General features: G+C 36.9%; 1 protein-coding gene across 1 annotated transcript; it reads left to right on the forward strand.

Annotated features, from left to right (window-relative positions):
- Positions 1–4396: 4396 nt before the first annotated feature.
- On the forward strand, positions 4397–11251 carry LOC113232747. The gene is made up of 4 exons (XM_026467525.1): positions 4397–4578; positions 7634–7712; positions 9849–10029; positions 10955–11251. Exons 1-4 carry the CDS (start codon positions 4397–4399, stop codon positions 11104–11106), a joined length of 594 nt encoding a protein of 197 aa, XP_026323310.1. The 3' UTR covers positions 11107–11251.
- The last annotated feature ends 8382 nt before the right edge of the window (positions 11252–19633 follow it).

The following is a 19633-nucleotide window of genomic DNA, read 5'->3' on the forward strand; positions in this document are numbered from 1 at the left end:
TTGTAAGTCAATGATTATAATGAAATTTATCCATAGTTGGGGAATTAACGTAAAGCCCCTGGCAAAGTCGCTATAAGTTGCACAATATATTTGATTTTGCTTTGACACAGGGGCCTTCCGCTTACTATTTATAATTATTATATCACTAAAAATAAAAACAAATTAAGTAAAAGAAAAAAATACAGTCGAGTTGTTGAAATTATTGACGTTATAATAAGTACTTTCCCTTGCGAAAAAGCAAAGATCTTTAGACCATGCAGCCTAGTCTTTCTCTATATTTTTTAAATGTATAAATGGTAACCATAGTAACTATTTTATTCATACACATAATTCGAAACACCTCGCATTTTCAGAACTAAATGCCCTAAGCTTAAACAATGTTTGATTTATGAAAAACTATTAGGCAATGTTGAAACTAGTGTGCTAAACGTCTTTTCCATAAATCGTTGTTGAAAGTTTGGATTTGCAAAACCGGGGAAATAATTTTTCTTCGACGATAACACTACTTTTGCATTCTAGCCCTTTAAGACAAAAATGCGAAGTGGCCCGAGGTATGTGTCCGGAAGTATATTATCCTTCTCTCAACTCTGTTATTCTGTAGTCAGAACACTCTGTTGCTTATTAATCTATGATATTGAAATGTTGTGTCTTCATCGCACATCAGTGAAACACAGCATGAGTGTGGAACGCCGCATCTAGTACGCTGGTAAGTACTAGCGTACTAGATGCGGCGTTTACTTCATCAGACCCTTAGACTTTTTCCATACCCAAAGGCCAGAACTCAAATAACTTTTTATTTCTATTTTTTTTATTTTCGCGCTAATTAAAAAAAAAGTCACGTTAGTTGCTTGGTTTTTTTTTTATTTATTAAGGCTTTGGCAAAGCCATCAGCCTAAACATGAAGTTTAATTATGTTTCTGTAAATATGGCCGCTACAAAGAGGATAGGCAATTTGAGGCGGCGTGCTTGGATTGACTCGGGATTCCTTAAAACGGGCCGATACGTGTATTTTAGTTCGAGATTCGTATAATTTTGCGTTTTAATCTTCGATTAAGACACAATAGCACTATCCTATTCCACTTTAAACTAGATTTCACAAAAGAATTGAAAGTCAAAATAAAAACGACAGTTTTCCCTACAAAAGGTCCAGAGCGAATCACCTTAGTTGCTTGGTAAAGATTTCTTAATTAAGAAATAAAGGTAATTCCTAAAAAACTTTTTATTTAACCTTCAAATCACGTATTCATCAAACCGCCCTTGTGAGAGTACTTGTCGATGTAGTAAACGCCACTTCGTCCTTTACAAAGCTTTGACCTCCTTTTACAATAAGACTCCGTGTCTATTCTTAGATATCCTCGACCAGGCTTGCCTTCCACTTACACTTCATACTTCCTTTTCCATTTGAAACTATTTCAAGATGTGTACTTCCTTTAACTTTTGTCAGTCAGTCTTGATGTGTCGCTTTCCCTGACCAGCTGATTTTTTTCACGTTCTAGCTTTCCGATTCTTTGCATAATGAGTGTCTTTTTTAAAACAAACCACTAAAAATATTGAAATCCAAATATCAAAGTAGGTAAACAAGTTCTTGACTGAATGGCAGTAGATAATATTGCGCGCGTTGAATCTCGTAACAGATGTGTCAGTTGCATAACAATTGCCTCAACGTTTGTGAACATTACATCGGTTAGATACAAACAACATTGCGGCAAGAATTCATATGCAAAACTTGAATTTGGCTTAATAATGTGTAATAATAAAATTGTAATTACACTCCCGGAGGCATACATACGAAATTATTGTTATCATCGAAGGAAAAGTTTTCCCGGTTTTACAAATTAAAATTCAAATTTACAAATTCAAAATTTTAGAAATCCAAAAAAGATTTATAGAAATAACGTTTAGTATACTAGTTCTAAAATTGCAATAGTGCACGGTGGCTCGAGTTATGTGGCCAGGAAGTATACTTACCTACTTGTTATCGTGGACCTAGTTTTACTATCTTTCTTTATATTAAAATGCAGGTATTGAAATTATGCAGCTGTTTTATTTCGGTAAAAAAACGTAATGAATATTTTTTTTTTGCAATATCTAATTTAGGATTTCTACCAAAGTTTGAACATAATTTTGCTAACAAAATGTTTTTCAATAATGAATTTGTTATTTTTTGCAATTTGCAGATAACTTCTTTACACGCGTAAACATACAATGCTCCTGTTTTCTCAATGTCCCTCGGCAATCATCGGATTTCCGAATGCACACAAACATTAATTTCGATTCCCATTAATTATTACACTTAAATCTATAATAATATGAAATGTGAACAACGTAAGTACTTTATTGTTGTTTTGTTTTGATTCCCGTGTGAACTATATAGAGCTGAAAACTGTTTCCCTATTTTTAATAACATACACACATCAAAAGTGTCTAGGGATCAAGTACGTTTAAGAGTATTGCTGCAATTAGGGTTAATTATATTAACTTTTTTGTATCGCTATTGATACTTTTTAGTGAGTTTTAACATTTAAATAAGGAATATTGTTTAAAATTCGATAATAAGAAGAAAATCGATTGTCAATGTGGTTTTGTATAAAAATGAGTTATAGCGTTTTGACAAAACCATTACAATATCTGCATCGGAACCGAAACAATTTACATTATTATGGAGAGACGACATCATTTAACCCGAGAAGTGATGATGCGAGCCGTCGGAATGTTGGAAGCTGGTTCCAGGCAACGTGCTGTGGCTTTCACTCTTAACACTACACAGAGCGTCATAAGTCGCCTCTGGACGCGCTATCGCATGACGGGCAGCGTGGCCGAGCGACATGGAGGACGATCTCGCATCACGACTCGCAGACAGGACCGGTATATCCAAAATACTGCTCGACGGAATCGTACCATGACCGCCATGATATTGGTTACGAGGCTCCACAGCTCCTCAGGCTTGCTAATAAGCGATCAAACAATCCGAAATCGTTTACGTGAAGTGGGTCTGCGATCCCGAAGGCCGCTCAGAGTTCCACCTATTGCACCCTGCAATCGCAGGACCCGTTTACGATGGGCTCGCGAACACAGAAACTGGGAGGAAGAAGACTGGCGATATGTGTGCTTTTCGGATGAATCCCGCTTCGGTATGAGACCGGATACAAGACGTACTCGAGTTTGGAGAACATCTGGACGTCATGAACGTTTGAGATATTGTCAGGAAGTTCATCCATAGGTGGGGGAACAATAATGATATGGGCCGGTATTTGGATCGGCGGAAGAACCGATCTCATTTGGATCAGGGGTAACCTCAATGCTCAAGTTTACGCAGAGAGGATTGTTTCAGATGTTATCATCCCTTTGCGAGGCCAGTTGGGTGATTCATTTCAACTAATGCATGACAACGCACGTCCACACACGGCTAGAGTCGTAACACGCATTCGTGCCGAAGCTCGTATCAACGTTCTGCCGTGGCCTGCTCAATCGCCAGACCTCAATCCAATTGAGCACGCATGGGATATGCTTCAAAGAAGAGCTGTGCCGAGTATGCATACCGTACATACTGTACAACAATATTTTGACTTGTTACAAAACACATGGGCGGCCATTCCTCAAAGTGCTTTTGATGAACTCATCTTAAGCATGCCAAATCGCTGTAATTGTGTGATTCGTGTTAATGGTGGAAATACAGATTATTAATTTTCTTATCTTTACAATAAAAATGAGCAAAATCATCATTTTCACCATTTTTTTGGCATTTAATTGACGCCGTTAATTTGAGTTTTTTCCCACAATTTGCAAAAACATCAATTTTAGTTTATTTTAATTAAATATAGGGGTAAGCGGTTAAATAAAACATAAGCATTAAAGTAAGAAGTCGTCCTGGAAGACTGGATTTGGTAAATATTGCTTAAATAATTTTTATTTCAAAAATATTCACTTGATCCCTAGACACTTTTGATGTGTGTATTTGCTCCATGTTGTTAAGCAAGTTAATAAAAATATAATATAGAATACAGATTTGTGTTTTTTAAACACCACAAGCTACAGAAATACGTTTTTGGACTTTTTGAAAATAACCATTGTTGTCTTTTTGAACGTATCGGCTTCTTGTAAAAAATACAATTACACGCTGTAAATTATCTGTCGTGGCTGTGACTTTAGCGACTTTCCTCCAATTGCATAATAAATAAAAAATGTAATAGCAACTCTATATACTTACAAGTCGACTGAAAGCGTCCGTTCTGTACCAAAGGCAAAGGGCAACTGATAAAACCCGACGACAGCGAAACACGAAGTTTGCCGAGAGACACTGCGATAATAGAAGCACTGTACATACCTACAATTATGTGCCTTTATTTAAGGCAGTGTGATGATGTACCAGCATTTTGCTACGCCTACATGGAGTTACATGTCGGTTATGAAACTAACTTCTACCCTTGCAGGTATCCCGGAGATGGGGGTATCGCCATTCGATCCTCACTTCGCGAAAGAAGTAAAGCAGACACGCTCCATCGTCGGTATGAGTTACACCCTGACGCTGCAGAACGTCTACGAGAAGGGCTGGACACAGTCTACCGTCACTAAATACAAGTAATTAAAATGCTTACTTAGAGGGTTTCCATCATCGGGTGACCAGGGGACCTGCCATAATCTTTCCAAAAACAATGTTATTTCAAGCTTATTGTAATATTACTCATATTCGTACAATGACGAACCTGTCATCCAAGTAATATATTATTGCAAAAGTGATTGAAAGAAGAATGATTTCCCAATATTGTATATTACTTACTAAATATAGGAAAGAGATAAGGCTATGTGAACTATATAATGCCATCTCTTTCTTTTTTAATGTTCCGAATCGTCTTATAGAAGTACAATGTTTAAGTACTTAATGTTATTTAATTCAGAGAATTTTGACTGTTAAGAAAAGAAAAGTATGTAATAATAAAATCTATTAAAATTACGTTCTTTTCAATAATTATTCCGCATTTTCATGAAGAAAAAACAAGCTGAGTCTTGATAGTTACGCTGTGAGTTCGGAATTATAGTCTAGTGTCAACTGTTAGTTTCGCCAAGAAGCATATAGATGGCGCTGTTATAATTTTACAAAATAAACATCGCGTATTATTATTTAACGAAAAATTATTTACTATGTGCTATTAAATAAAAAAATAAACAAAATATTGAAGAGATATATGTAAATAAATAAGTCCAACTTAAATTTTAATCATTACAAATCAATATTAAGACAATAAAACTGAAAATAATATTGTTTCCATTGCATCCGTGTAACTATTATAAGATTGCTAAATTTGACATAAGAGCAATATTAATTTTATGTTAAAGTCGCGTCATAGTACGAACGGAGTGAATGAATAGTCAGAAAGCTGCCAATAAAACATCATAGTTTTAACATTACAATAAGCTTACTTTAAGCGCGTTATGGTACGAAAAGTCAATGTAAGGTTAAAGTAATATTGCAGGCGTAGGCTGGGGTTCCACCCCTATGTTGTGGATATTCCAAGAATTCGCACGAAGGTCTCCTCGCTTCCACATGTATATGCGAACGGCAATGGCGTGGAATTCCCTGCCTGCAGACTTGTTCCCTAAACGTTACAACTTGGACCTTTTCAAAGCGAGAGTGAATAGGCATTATTTAAGTGTACATGCTCCATCGTCGACTTCATCGTCACTTTCCGTTAGGTGGCATGGAAGTCACATGCGCACTTAGTTTTTAATTAAAAAAAAGTCACCACTCACGCAGAAACAATAATTATAACTTTTTTATTAAAAAAAACTGACCACAAAAGTTTGTATATCGGCGTTTTTATTGGAATTACATCAATTTATTTATTTTTAATTGATTAATTTATTTATTTTTATTTTTTTTATTAAGTAAGTTTTATTGAAATCGATTTATCGGAAAGTGCGCGAAGCTGGATTCATCCTCTAGTTTGCCACCCTTAGAGGTAAAATATTTTCTTCAAATTTAAATGGGACCATTACTCAGGTACCCTCTTTCCAATAAAAAGAATCATCAAAATCGGTTCACAAATAATAATAATAGGATAATAAATAATACAAACAGTAATGGCGTAACATACATACAAAAAAATCATCGAATGTATAATACGAAAAAAATCATCAGTCGAATTGAGAACGCACTCATTTTTTTAAAGCCGGTTAAAAAAGAAAAAGCCTTGTGCGATAAGTGCAAAAACAACATAAACAAAACGCGTTTCGAATAAAGCTTTTTCTGACCTTATGTGATACCAACAGTGTTGTGTTTCCCTTATCGTTATCTTTTGTATTTGTGTGATTTGTGTTTGTGTGATTTTTTGATTGGGACAGTATGGAGAAATCTCAAACCTTAGATAATACTAGAAACTCTCTAAGGAACCATTAGCTCTTTTGTGAAAGCAAATTTGACAATAGTTATTTGCTAAGCAAGGCTGCAAAGCTGTTGTTAGACGCGAGTGCTTGTATAGAAACCTGAGCAAGCAATGGGTTCAAAAATAGATTCCTGAGCGTAGCGAAGGTTTCAAGCCACGAGACGCAATACAACTGTGCTGCCGAGCGAAACTCACAATTTTTCACCTCACTACAGCGAGGAAAATGGACAAATCCTTAGAATAATAACGTATAGAAGTCCGCACACGCTAAGTGAGGCAAATTGAAGCGCGCCAAAAGGGCCTACACGAGCGGGCGGGCTTTCAGTGCTCAAGGTCAACTTGCACCGCGAACAGATCAAGAATTTTAGCTAAAAATGACGAAATGTGCGGTAAATGAGCGTAAAAATACGTCACACAAACATAAAATAGATACTAACATCACATTCCACAAGGAAGTAACGCGTTTCAACGTGTATTTTTATATAAATATTCACTAAAACCGAAAATTAACCTACTACTAAAACTAGCCTACATGAATTTGATTTTTGCCTCACTTGTGACAGTTCGTTTGATATGAAATTATCATTCTATGCCATTGACTTATGTTCTATGCGTTATTATTCTAAGGACAAATCGCGTAATTCAACATGTCATTATCTTTTTTTTATCAAGTTCGAATTTCAAAAGCCTTTTTCACGCTAGCGTGCAAAAAACGCTTTGGCGCGTAAATTTCTAATGAGAAAGAAAACCTCTCCGAGCTAGTGGAGATAAAAAACAAATCTTTTGGTCAAACGTGTGTCGTCCATAAAAATTCTTCTATTCTTCTCATCGTATCGATGGCATATCTACACTAGAATGCTTGCCATCGTGGTGAAAGGATTTGCCAGTCGCCGATAGTTGCCCAGTGTGCGCCAGACGTATAGAAAAGGACAGGTACGTCAAGCGGGGAGACTCCCATCGTACACCACGTAAATAAATGATATTGACAAAAAAAATTATACAGCAGATGTTGGTCAAGTTTAATAAAACGTTATTTCGTACAAAAGGAAAATATGAAAGATCATACGGTTATAGGTTCACCACACTGTCTCAATAAAAAAAAAATACTGTATAATGTGTACCAGCTATTTTAGAGTAATTAAACATTACAATGTTCAAAGCTTCGTAAACAACTTGAACAATAATTTTACAACCGTTGTGTGTAATACAATCGCAAGATTTTTTTCTCTTACACTTTTACAATTATTTTGCAGAACCGATTGGGACAATCAGCGGATAATCTACTCACAATATTTCCCCGAAAAGTGGTTGGAAGGAGACTATGAATTTAAGGTAAAGTAACAAAGGTTCATAACTTCAAAGATTATTTATTCCATAGGTAAAATAAATTTACACTTGAAAACGTCACATTTAAGCCACTGCTCGTTCACTACGCTGACCTCCCTGAGAAGAACGACCAAGAAACTCTAGCTCTGATTGCTCTTTTCAAATAAACTTAAATGCTATGGAATACACTTATAATCGAATTTGTGTGGATTCTGGAGCCATGTCGTCTTTCCATACATCTTTATCTAACACGTAGTCTTCAACTTTGTAATATGATTTTTCGATCAAAATATTTTTAATGTAGTTTTTAAACTTAGGAAATGATAATATCTGCCGCTTTACCCCACATGAGAATCCTGTAGGACATTATACTATGGAAGTAACTAAAGTAAACTAGTCTAGCAGTACTAACATCGGTAAGCTCACGTATTTTGCGGACTGCGTATGCAGCGGAGCTTAATCTGCTGGCCAGGGAAGATAGTAGCGGTTATGGACCAGTACAACTAAAACAAAAAGCTTCTTAGATTTGTCATTACCTAGGGCTCTCTAAGCCTCATTACTGACACCTCCTCAGAAGTGTATAGTTTTTTAAAAGGAAACACTACCATTTCATTACCTTATTGAAACCGAGAATTATTAGTTTGTGGATCTTATTGACATGAGTATTTCGAATTTTATTTTTTTAACTGGATCAGATCGCAATTTGAATTAGATGTACAAGAGTTGTTCAAAGTATTATTCGTGGGGCGTATTAAACCGACCAATTGTAGCAACAATTTATTGTCCTAGTGACCGTTTTCTCTATATCTATGGTAAGCGTAAGCGTACCGTGGACAAATAAATAATAACGTCAAAATGAGCAATTATAAAGAAGTCAAGGAGCTAGCTATGGACCGTGAGGAGTGTTTTTTTATGTTATCAAGTGACGGGACGAAGAAGTCGTGCACCTGGTTGTTGCGTCCTGATTTTGATTCAAATGGGAATCGAACCGATCGGGTAGTCTCGAAATCAGATGGGCTTCCGAGCGAGAAGATGAATCTGATTCCTGCTATATCTTTATAATTTGTAAGTTAAATCAACTGTTGTTCCTACTTGAAACATCCAGCAAGTTGTGAACCGCAATTATGCGCCTCGAGTCGGAAGAGACGCAGTTTCCGATCGGGAGAGGCAATCAAAATCGAGCCGCTGAGCTTTAAGTCGCAAAGATCTGAGGAACATTGCCACTGCGCCCGTCACTCTAAGACTTAAGTTGACAAGTCCCATGGAGAATTTCGACGACTCGTTAGCTGGACCCGTGGCTCTGATGGTTAGAGCTATGCTACGGTGCAGCATGGTCGTGGGTTCAAGTCCCATCCGGTCGACGAAATTTTTCTGTGTTCGATCTTTGTATTCATAATCATAACAAAACTAGTGGAGTTGTTTCACAAAAAAGCCCCATGATCCTGTAATTTCACTAATGGAAGAGGAAACACCGACAAAAGCGTGGATAAATCTAATGTTATAATTACTATAACGCCTGAAATTTCTTAAATACCCTTATAAATTTTTGTATGAAGTTTGTACCCCGCACCTAGTCTAGTGGCAAGAAAAAAATAACATTAATATACAAATAGTTTACGCGGTCGATAGCAGCAACTGTCACTGGATTTATTGACATTTTGCAAGGTCTTGTACGGTTACATGCAGCAGAGATTAAAGTCCCTACGATACTCAAACGCCTGAGATTTAGCAGCGAGCAATAAATTTCTTCTGTTACACCTTCATTCAAGCAAATTATTCGAATGAGCATTTCTGCGTTCAGATTTTGAAGGGGCTGCTGGTGAAACCACGGTCAAACTACAGGTATATGGGAATTGTCAACTTTATATCTCAAATCTTGGCAATTAAGACTAAGTAACATTGCACCTATGGGTAAGTGTGTTGGCGCTTGCCACCAGGCTCAGCAGCTTGATTTTGATTGCCTCTCCCGATCGGAAACTGCGTCTTTTCCGAGTCGAGGCGTATAATATTGCGGACGGGGGTAGCCCATCGGATTGATTCCGAATTTGAATTAAAATCAGGGCCCAGGACCTGATCGTCCCTTCATTTGAAATTTGATTAATAAAGAAAGCTTGATTATGATCGAAACCTTCGGTTAAACAGGGAGACGCATTAGGCCTCAGCGTGTTCCGCGGCGGGCGCTGGAACCTCACCCTGCGGGACTACTCGCAGACGACGCGAATCAAAAGAAACGGCAGTGGCGTGGACGTGCACGTGGAAGTTGACCATATCGGCGACATGGACATACATGTCGGGAATTTATTGAGGGGCCGCGGTGTATTAGGTCAGTATATAGTTTGGTTTTCACACTACTATATAATAATATACGCTAAGTGTATTTTAAAGACTCCTTTACTGGTGTCCGTCAGGATGGCTGGACCAAACGAGATATACAAATCAAACTGTGCTCATTATTTACTACCTATTTTCTACTATTTAATACCTTTATTGACATATTGTCTACCTTAACGCTAACGGAAATATTAAAGAAATAAAGTGGCCAGCCATTCTAACGCCAGGTTGGTTGACCACTTTACGTTTTTCATGGTTCTAGCAGTATATAATTTCCTTTTTTAAATAACTATTTACTACCTAATTTCTACCTAAACATACTTTTTTTCACTATTTTAGGAAGCTTCTATAAAAAGTTATTTAAAAATAATAAGAAAACGCCTTTGCAAAAGTTATCTTCTAAAACATTCTAAAATGTTTATCTCCTCCGTGTAATTGCTAATAATACTTATTCAGGCGCTAAGAATCTGCTAAAAAAAGAACGTTGTCTTTTGGGAATTAAAATGTCAATCAACCTGACGTCAGAATGGCTGGCCACTTTATTTCTTTAATATTTCCGTTAGCGCTAAGGTAGAAAATATGTGAATAAAGATACCAAATAGTAGTAAATAATGAGCATAGTTTAATTTGTATATCTCGTTTGCTGCAACCATCCTGACAGACACAAAATTTTTATTAATTTTGTTTATTATTACGTTATATTTAGTCGATTCCCTTATGAATTGTACCTCAATATCCTGAGTGTCGATGTATTACAAACAACTAAAGAAGACTAAAGACTTTTCTACATCGCAAACAACCGTGCATCAGATTGTGCATCAGTTCTGCTGCGTTTGCCAAACCTGTCACGAATTTGGACAATTGCAAATTTGGAAGTAGAGATATGATGTTAACAGTTTATGATTGAAATTTCGCAGAACGCATGCTGGACCGCGTGATCAACTTTACATGGAAGCCAGGCTTCGCGATGGTGAGGCCGCTAATCAACGAACTCGTCAGTACCGCCTTCACCGATATCTGGAGTCGCAGTTTCAAAGATTTCCCCGTAGACAAGTTCATTAAGGACTGAGAACGGGAAGCAAGAGAGAAGTTTTTTTTATAAATACATGAGACCAATATCATCTCGATTGTCGCTTATTCGCAAGCGTTCTCATAAACACGTGTTTTGTGTTGTTTTCTGTTTTAAGCGTTGTGCTATAACCATTATATATATAAATAGTACACAGTCCAGATACACAGTATTATATATACATAGAAAACACAATTTGAAAATTCGAAAAAAAATACTGACAATATATAAACATGAATATACGTATGCATGTATTGGTTGTATTAAGTTTTTTTTAAATTATCAAATCGTGTTTTATCAATTCCACTGTTTTGAGTTACGACACCATTGTAAATAGCAGTGCGTACTGACTGTGATGACCACCTTATTATTTTTCACATTATGTATAACTGTAGGTATGTACAACTAAAATAATAATGACAACCCTACGCTCCGAGCGAAGTGTAGGGCCGTTGTCGGTTGACGCGCCGAGCAGGCGGGGTTTCTCTACTCGTCTTCTTTTGACTATGCTATAAGTGTCAGGCCGCATGCGAAAAGGAAAGTTCAGCGCCGGTGCCAGTCCTTATTGCGCCAGAGTGCTTTCAATACCTTGACGCCCACTAGTAGGCAGGCACGCGATCAACATGGAATACTTAGTCGGTCTTTTTTGAAGATGGAGTAAAATGACATTTGCTGGGTTGCCAGTTTTCGTAAAATTTTAAAGTCATGTAATTGTTGTCGATAATTTTATCGATAGATTGAGAAAGTAGGTAAAATTTTGCCAAAAATGTCTGAATAGTGAATGTTACGAGCTAATCTCATCTAATGATTAATTAGTAATGATTACTAATTGCGTTATTTTATTCTTTATTTATAGTCATACATTTTAATAACGACAGGCGGATTTGATTATGTAAGTATAAGAACTTTACAATGTCTCCTATTTATATTTATTATACACATACTGCTAAACTTAGTGTATGTATGAATTTTCAAAAATTTAAAATTCAAAAGTATCTGTGCCCAGCAATTGGACGAATAATTGGCCGATCATGATTGAAATGAAACAAGTTCGGCTATTTATTCCATAAGCGTGACAAATATTCAGTCGATAGTCGATATAATATTTATCAACTGCAATCACTAGTTGCTTGCAAGACGGCAACACTTTTACGCAATGAACTCTCAAGATTCGCTCTGGGCCTTTTGGAGGGAAAAGTGTCGTTTTTATTTTGACTTTCAATTATTTTGTGAAATCTAGTTTAAAGTGGAATAGGATAGTGCTATTGTGCCTTAATCGAAGATTAAAACGCTAAATTATACGAATCTCGAACTAGAATATCCGTATCGGCCCGTTCTAAGGAATCCCGAGTCAATCCAAGCACGCCGCCTCAAATTGCCTATCCTCTTTGTGGCGGCCATATTTACAGAAATATACTTAAACGTTTATGTTGTCGGCTGAAGGACTTTGTTTCCATGGCCAGCAATAACTTAAAAAAAAATGAACTCTCATTTTACTCCATCTTCAAAAAAAACAGACTGTTACGTTATATTTTCTCCAGAAATCGGAAATTTGGGTGCAAATGGTGCAATCATAAATTATGTTGGGAAGCAATAGCCCGTTTACTTTGATTGCGTCGCGAGCTACGCAGGTACCCACAGCCCGTGTGCGCCATGCACCCTGCACCACTCCTGTAGGTACGATAGGCAAAGCCTTCACTAGAAACGTTTGTTTTTTTTTTAAATATCTAATGATGGGACGAACAAGTTGTGCGCCTCATGGTAAGCTACACGCCTGTCCGTAACAGTTGCAGTGCCACTCAGAGCTTTAAATCGCAAAGATCTGAGGGGCACTGCCACTGCGGCCGTCACCCTGAGCACATACGTTGACAAGTCCCATGTGCCTGTAATTTCACCAGCACCCTTATCCTTCAAAACCGGAACACAGTAATGCTGACATTACTGCTTGGCGGCAGAAATAGGTGGCAGTACTGGACGAGCTCTACTGCTACTAAACGTTAACGTTTCCCCGCATGTGAGTTTTGTTCATATACATATTGTTTGCTCAAGTTCACTCGCGATCGCTCTACTGTTACCTATTTTGTAACAATGTGTTACACCATTGCCGTTTAGTCGAGTGTCCACCGGACAACGGATCAAGATTGCGTAAGGCCGTGTTCCTATTATGTCGTAACGTTTTATTTATCGTTGGACGACTGTCGCGTCTAGCCCGTTCCTATAGCACAACTATCTGTCGTGACTTTATCGTGAACGTTTATTTTATCGTTGAACGACTATCGTGTCTAGCTGTTCCCACTAGATCGTGACGACAATTTATCGGTTCATGGCAGCCGCCTTGTGGTTTGCACGACAGAATGGTTTGAATCTACGATCATCTGTCGTTACATGTTATCGTGACGTTTTATTTATCGTCATACGACTGTCGTTCTAGCTCTTCCCATTGTAACGACAATCTGTCGTTGTAACGTCTAAAAAGTCGTGGACGACAGTTACTCATGTTGTTCTATCTGTGAACAATTTCATTTAAATATGCAAGCGACAACACTTTAAATTGCACGATTATCTGTCGTCACGGCGTAATGGGAGCGCGCCCTTACTGAAACATTAGTTTTAGAAGTCGATGGGGAAAAAACTTCTTTCAATTCTTTTATGTGCCAGATTACATACATGGTATTATTGTTTACTGATAAATGCTGTAGGTGAAGGGTAAAGAACCTTAAGTGCCAGATGGTTTTCCTTTTTAATACGAGTTATATTAGAGTTTTAATAGAGATGTAATAATGAGGCTCTTAAATAAGGCATTTCAAATCAAACTTAAATAAAATATGGTATTAAAAAGCCAATTACGACGATAAGATTTAATAAAATTAATGTCTTTGTACTGTGGTATTTTTAGCATTCTAACATCTATATTCCGAAACATTGACCCAAGGTCCGTTGCCTCTCATCTACAGATGTATTGTTTTTTTGTTTATACATTTTGTATCTAGTCTTAGTGAATACCTCTAAAGTCTTTAATATTAAATAAATTTGGGGTATAAAAAAAAACAAATATTATATTACATATCTCAATATTATATTTATTAAAAAATATAGCCTAACTATATATATGACTTTATATTTAAATTCAATCAACAAATAACTCGCACGTTCGTCGAAACTGGAATAATCAACCTCAGTCTTCCAACACAGGAAACCCGCCAATGCGTAACAACAATGCAACGGACAAGCGCATGAGCATCACGAGGCGACCCTCTGCACGCACTCACTCCATAAATTATTTATAACATTGCCGTCACAAGCAAAAATACACTTTATCACCATTTCGTCAAATCGTCTATTGATTGGTTTTATAGGGTTCACACACTGACCCGATGCCGTGCGGTTGGCAAAGCGATGAATGTTTTTTTATTTATTTAGTTAACCCTTAGTAATGCACAAATCAGTCAGCTCTCTGGTGGTATTATCAGTAACAAGAGAAAATTTTAACTAAAAGGTATGATTATGGTGCAGGCTGCAAAATATATTTTATAGGTTTTTGGATGTAAGCCAATTTTAAAATAAAATTATACACTATGAAGCACCGTTTGAAAACCGCGCCGCGTCGCGACCGGTGAGTAGAACTTGATATCTCTCGATAGCAGTACTTTCACAATTAAGGTAATACAAATCAACATTATGCGTAGGTATGTCATCTACAAATATTCAATATCAACAGGCGATTCAACGAAGTTTACAACTATTTTATGATCATGACGACAGAACATTGCACCTTCAATTTTTTTATATTTAAAAACCAGATAAAATATTACACAAAAACATGCCTTCAAAAAGTCATTGATTTTAGCACTACTTATCCTGTCTGTATGTGACGATCAAAACTTAAAATACATGTTTACAACCCGTTCATTGACAACATTTGCACTAATCTACGCGAGAAGCGACGCGCTTAAGCAAGTACAGTTTTAAATTACATACGAAATGAAGCAGAAATTGAAATAGGAGAAATCACACAATTTAGCTAAAACTAGTGTTAAAGCGCATTTATAGTTGACCGGCTCACAATGTCGTCAAAATACCATTAACGTAAATGTCATAAACTAATACAGGCTTCGGTTTTAGTTCATAGGACACAATAGTTATATATGAACTTTACACTTGCAGCGCAAACATAAATACGGTTAAGTCAAGGAATAAATTTAGATGAAATCACGCGCAATGTAATAGTGGCAAGTAAAAATACGTTTTTGCGCCTTAATATAGCACTTGCGTGTTGTTATGGAGAGTATTTATACGCGCTAAAAAAAATAGCGTTTCCACTAGCTTTGTCCCCGAATAGCCTGATTTAACTGTTAAAACAATCGAAAGAAAAATATTCTTATAAAGGCGACAGCACACCGATTCGTTCAGGCCCCGCAAGCAACTGCCGTAGCCGTAACATGCGGTCACGGCAGAAGGAAATGCGGCCAACAATGCAAACAAAAATAGCGGCTAGGCAGACCAGCTGTGCCGCGCAGCGTTCACTCTGCTGTCGCCTTTACAAGGAACTACGACATGCCTCTACCAGAAATATAAATAAGGTGTAATCGTATTGTCTGAATGAAAAAACTATATTGAGGACCCTGTGACAGCCGCTGAGAACAATTTAATTGTGAGCTTTTAGATCTTTTCACACAGGACATCTTTACAATCGATTCCGTTACCGGTTCACTAATGCGGAGCACAAAGGAGCTTTCGCGGAACGACGTTCCGTCGCGTAATGATATATATGAAATCCGCGAATGTGTGTGTGAAAAAGAACTTTGTTAACGAGACCTGGAGTAATTCCTGATTCAAGAAGCACAGACTGTACAGTCAACAAGTAAACTTGTACAGAGTTAGTTTTTGTTATGAACCCAAAACTTGTTAACACGGAATACCCATAATCAAATAAACACTTCAATACGTTCGTCCTTCATCTATTGCCAATTTTTTTTTAAACACTCTCAGCCCCGCACTAGGGAAACCCTGTATCGCTGGTGTCATGGATACGCACACATTGACAATCACAAATTACACCCAACTCACGAGAGAAATAAATGTAGGCCATACAAATGTTTCTCTCGAACCAGGAATCGAACCCGGGACCTCCGCGTAGCAGTCCAGCATGGTAACCCGTTCACGGAAGTAATTACGACATTTACCAAAACGGGTGAGTTGAGATTTTGTTTTGGTAAAGGTAGTTATTTCGTACTTCCCATGTAAATCAATGAACATCTGATACAGGCTTGTACAGAAAGCGAAAAATTTACGTACAATATAAAGATCAATAACAACGTAACTTCGAATAATTAATAGATTCAGGCGTTACTTTGCGAAGACCGTGCTAATAAAAATTTAAGTAAATTCCGCATTTTCCAACTATTCCGCAAACACAGTGAAAGTTAAATTGAGCAAAATAGTTCAATACTCAATACTCAATACTTTATTGCTTTTCCATAAAGATAAAAAGGTGTTACAAAATATAAATACAGAACGTTTATGGACCCTGTGGGGCACAGCAATTGAGAGGGAGGCATTCTTTTAAATTACAATTTTTTAAATGATAATATTCAGTAATTACTATTGAGGTACGGTAGTATATTATTTTATAATCCGTGTAAACATGCATTTAAGTATTCATATGTACTAATTAGGTTAATATAATGTTTTTATTTATTTGTATTTGTTTGGGTATCTATTTATGTAGATATAAACAATTTAAATATTATCATTTAGGTATTCCTGTATAGTATAATATTGTGTTGTAGTTGCGCTTGTATTGAACATTTTGACTAAAAACTCTCTATTTTGACAAAACAATTAATTAGTTTATATAGAGGTAGAGTGGAGAAATTAACTGCATGAAAAACATATTCGACACAAGCGCATGATTTAACCTTCACTGGGTTCGCATAGTAGCTAAATTTATTTACTTCCATTTTTATTAACAAAACGTTTTGCTGACGGCATTTTCAGGTAGAATCCGTCTCGTAAACAAAAGCTCGTTATTGTTTATATCTGTACGGACTAACACCTTTGTACTGAGACACGTTGAAAACGGTTAAAAGTTATTTTCGAAGAGATGATATCATTGTTGGCCGTAGCAGATTTGCTGATGATGCTTCGAATTACATAGTTGTTTTGCAAGTTGTGCATCGTTTTAAAAACCAACTTCTAAGCATGTTCAACGTCTTCACATCTATAAAATTGTTATGTAAATTACAATATTTTAACCGATGCACTCAAAAAATTCGTCAAATTGTAAATTTTTACTAATACATTTGGAAAATTACGTCACGAAATAATGATCGATTTGTAATACAGAATAATTTTGCGCTTAATAATGATGATTTATACAAAGTGACAAGAAACTGAACGGATTGTTTTATCCATGAAAATGTGAACTAAACCAAATAAGTTCACGCTGAATTTCAAACTAGAATTCAAGGTGTTCGATTTAGGGGGCTGTTCTATTCATCACCTTTTGAAGATACTTAAGGTTCAAAAGCAACGTTTTAAACGCGAAAATGAACGACTGTAAATCAAATAGCTTTGGAAAAATGTTGAGTTATATAATACAGTCGCTATAGTTGCTAACGCCGCTATAATGGTAGGCACCTGTTTAACATTGTAAACCGGCATAGTAATATTTTCAGGGCACACGTTTTATATAATTGTTGGCTTCAGAACTGACGTTTAAAACAATACTTTTGACCCAAAAGGAAAAGAACTTCCTTCAATTTGTAATACAGTTCGATTTTTTTATATCTTTTGATGGATAACGCATTTTCTTTTAGTTTCGTCATTGGTTGTATGTGGTGAAGTATATAAAAACCTACAAGGTGGACGATGGTGTCCACAAGAACCATATTAGCATACGGAAGAGATATGCATGTTCCCCGGTCACTACACGTGAGATTGCAAATTAATTAACATAACTCAACAGAACCGAAAACTGTACAAGTCCCGTAAGTATTAAATTTAGTACACGAAAAGATAAAACACGTACACACTTAGAAATAACACTGAAATGATTTAAAAGCATTCAATGTAACAGTGGAAGATGTGTAAAAATCTTAACTAAATTACGAGAAATTCATGTTTAATTTGTACTTCCTTTTCTCGTGTGTTTGGCCCCAGAATTTGTGTCAAAACTATTTGGTGAAACACGACTCGCATTTCTATTAGTGCGCCGATACGGGCAATTTAATCAGGCGACTAGCAAACTACGTGGTTCGACGGTAACTCGAAAGGTTCGCTTTACAAAGATTTTAACACCGCAAAACTTACTACAAATAGAAAACCAAAAAACCGCCAAAAGCAAAGTCTGCCGTTCCAATAATGTTATAAAGAAACAAACCAAAAGAACAAATTTTGCTTTTTCGGCTCACAAGAACTAAACGCAAAAATAATAATAATATCAAACCAAAATAAAACTTAATCATTAACGATACTGAAACAAAAAAATTGTCTACAAATTAATTTCTTACAGATTTCAGTTCATTCATATTTGGCATAAGCGGATTGTCTAGCGGACAAACAATGAACTAAGACAATGATCTCATGGGATAATTCTTACCATTAAGTAAACGGTTTAAAACTATAAATAAAAGAATTTAGTATTGTAAACACTAACGCGGACGTCTGGCGGGACGTTGTCGCGAGTGAAACGGCAAACTAAGGCACTGTTGCAGTATTCCGTTGCAGTTCCGCACGACGACGAACACAATTAAACTTCCAACGTAGAAACAGTAAGCAACACTAAAATTCTAATTAAGGTACAGAATCCGCAATCGCATAACCGCGTCGTCTCCCTCTATCGACCACGCAACACGGAGCTTGCATTCACTAGCGCTGCAACCAGGTTCCGCTCGAGTGCTCGACATGCCGCCTCCTTCGTTAACCCTCTCCCTATTCTCCAATTACGTCTAATATTAAAATTACCTTGATATGCACTTATCAATAGGTTTTTACAATGACATTTGTGCTGTACACTATGTAGCGCGGAGCGACCGCGCATCGAGGGGTAATGTACTTACACTACTTTAGAGACGGCTCCCTGCGGTGTTGCAATTTGTACTTTATTCAAATCGAAATAAAAGCGTCTCTCGACGCGCGCCCGCCTCACATGGAAATATTTACACTGACAACTAAACGAACCCATAATGAAACTTAAATAAGATGAAAACAAAATATTTGGCAAACGATCGTCTCACAACGGGAGTGTGCAATGCAAACGAGAGCCCCTGACAGTGGCGTGAGTGTCGAGTGGTCACTAAAGCTAGCTTTACAAGTAAAATCGAAGGCCGCTAAGATATCACCGGTCATTACGTCGTAATATGTACACTGAGGGCCGCGATGCACTGATTTGAGCGACTTATGTACACGTGTCCGCGGCCCCTCTCCCCCACTACACCGTTTCACTCTAAAAGAGTCCGCTACTTAACGCCCGGCGCAATTTCCGAAGGAATTCCGACCATTTCACACTAAATTTCACAAAAAAAAA

Source organism: Hyposmocoma kahamanoa, unplaced genomic scaffold, assembly GCF_003589595.1.
Source record: "Hyposmocoma kahamanoa isolate Upper Pololo Valley unplaced genomic scaffold, ASM358959v1 78, whole genome shotgun sequence".
NCBI lineage: Eukaryota > Metazoa > Arthropoda > Insecta > Lepidoptera > Cosmopterigidae > Hyposmocoma > Hyposmocoma kahamanoa.

Bases quoted from the DNA above. Each gene is read 5' to 3' on its own strand.
- LOC113232747 (XM_026467525.1), top strand. From the start codon at position 4,397: ATGTCGGTTATGAAACTAACTTCTACCCTTGCAGGTATCCCGGAGATG. The intron at 7,713-9,848 runs GTAAAGTAACAA...TCGGTTAAACAG, and splicing joins AAGGAGACTATGAATTTAAG to GGAGACGCATTAGGCCTCAG. The intron at 10,030-10,954 runs GTCAGTATATAG...GAAATTTCGCAG, and splicing joins GAGGGGCCGCGGTGTATTAG to AACGCATGCTGGACCGCGTG.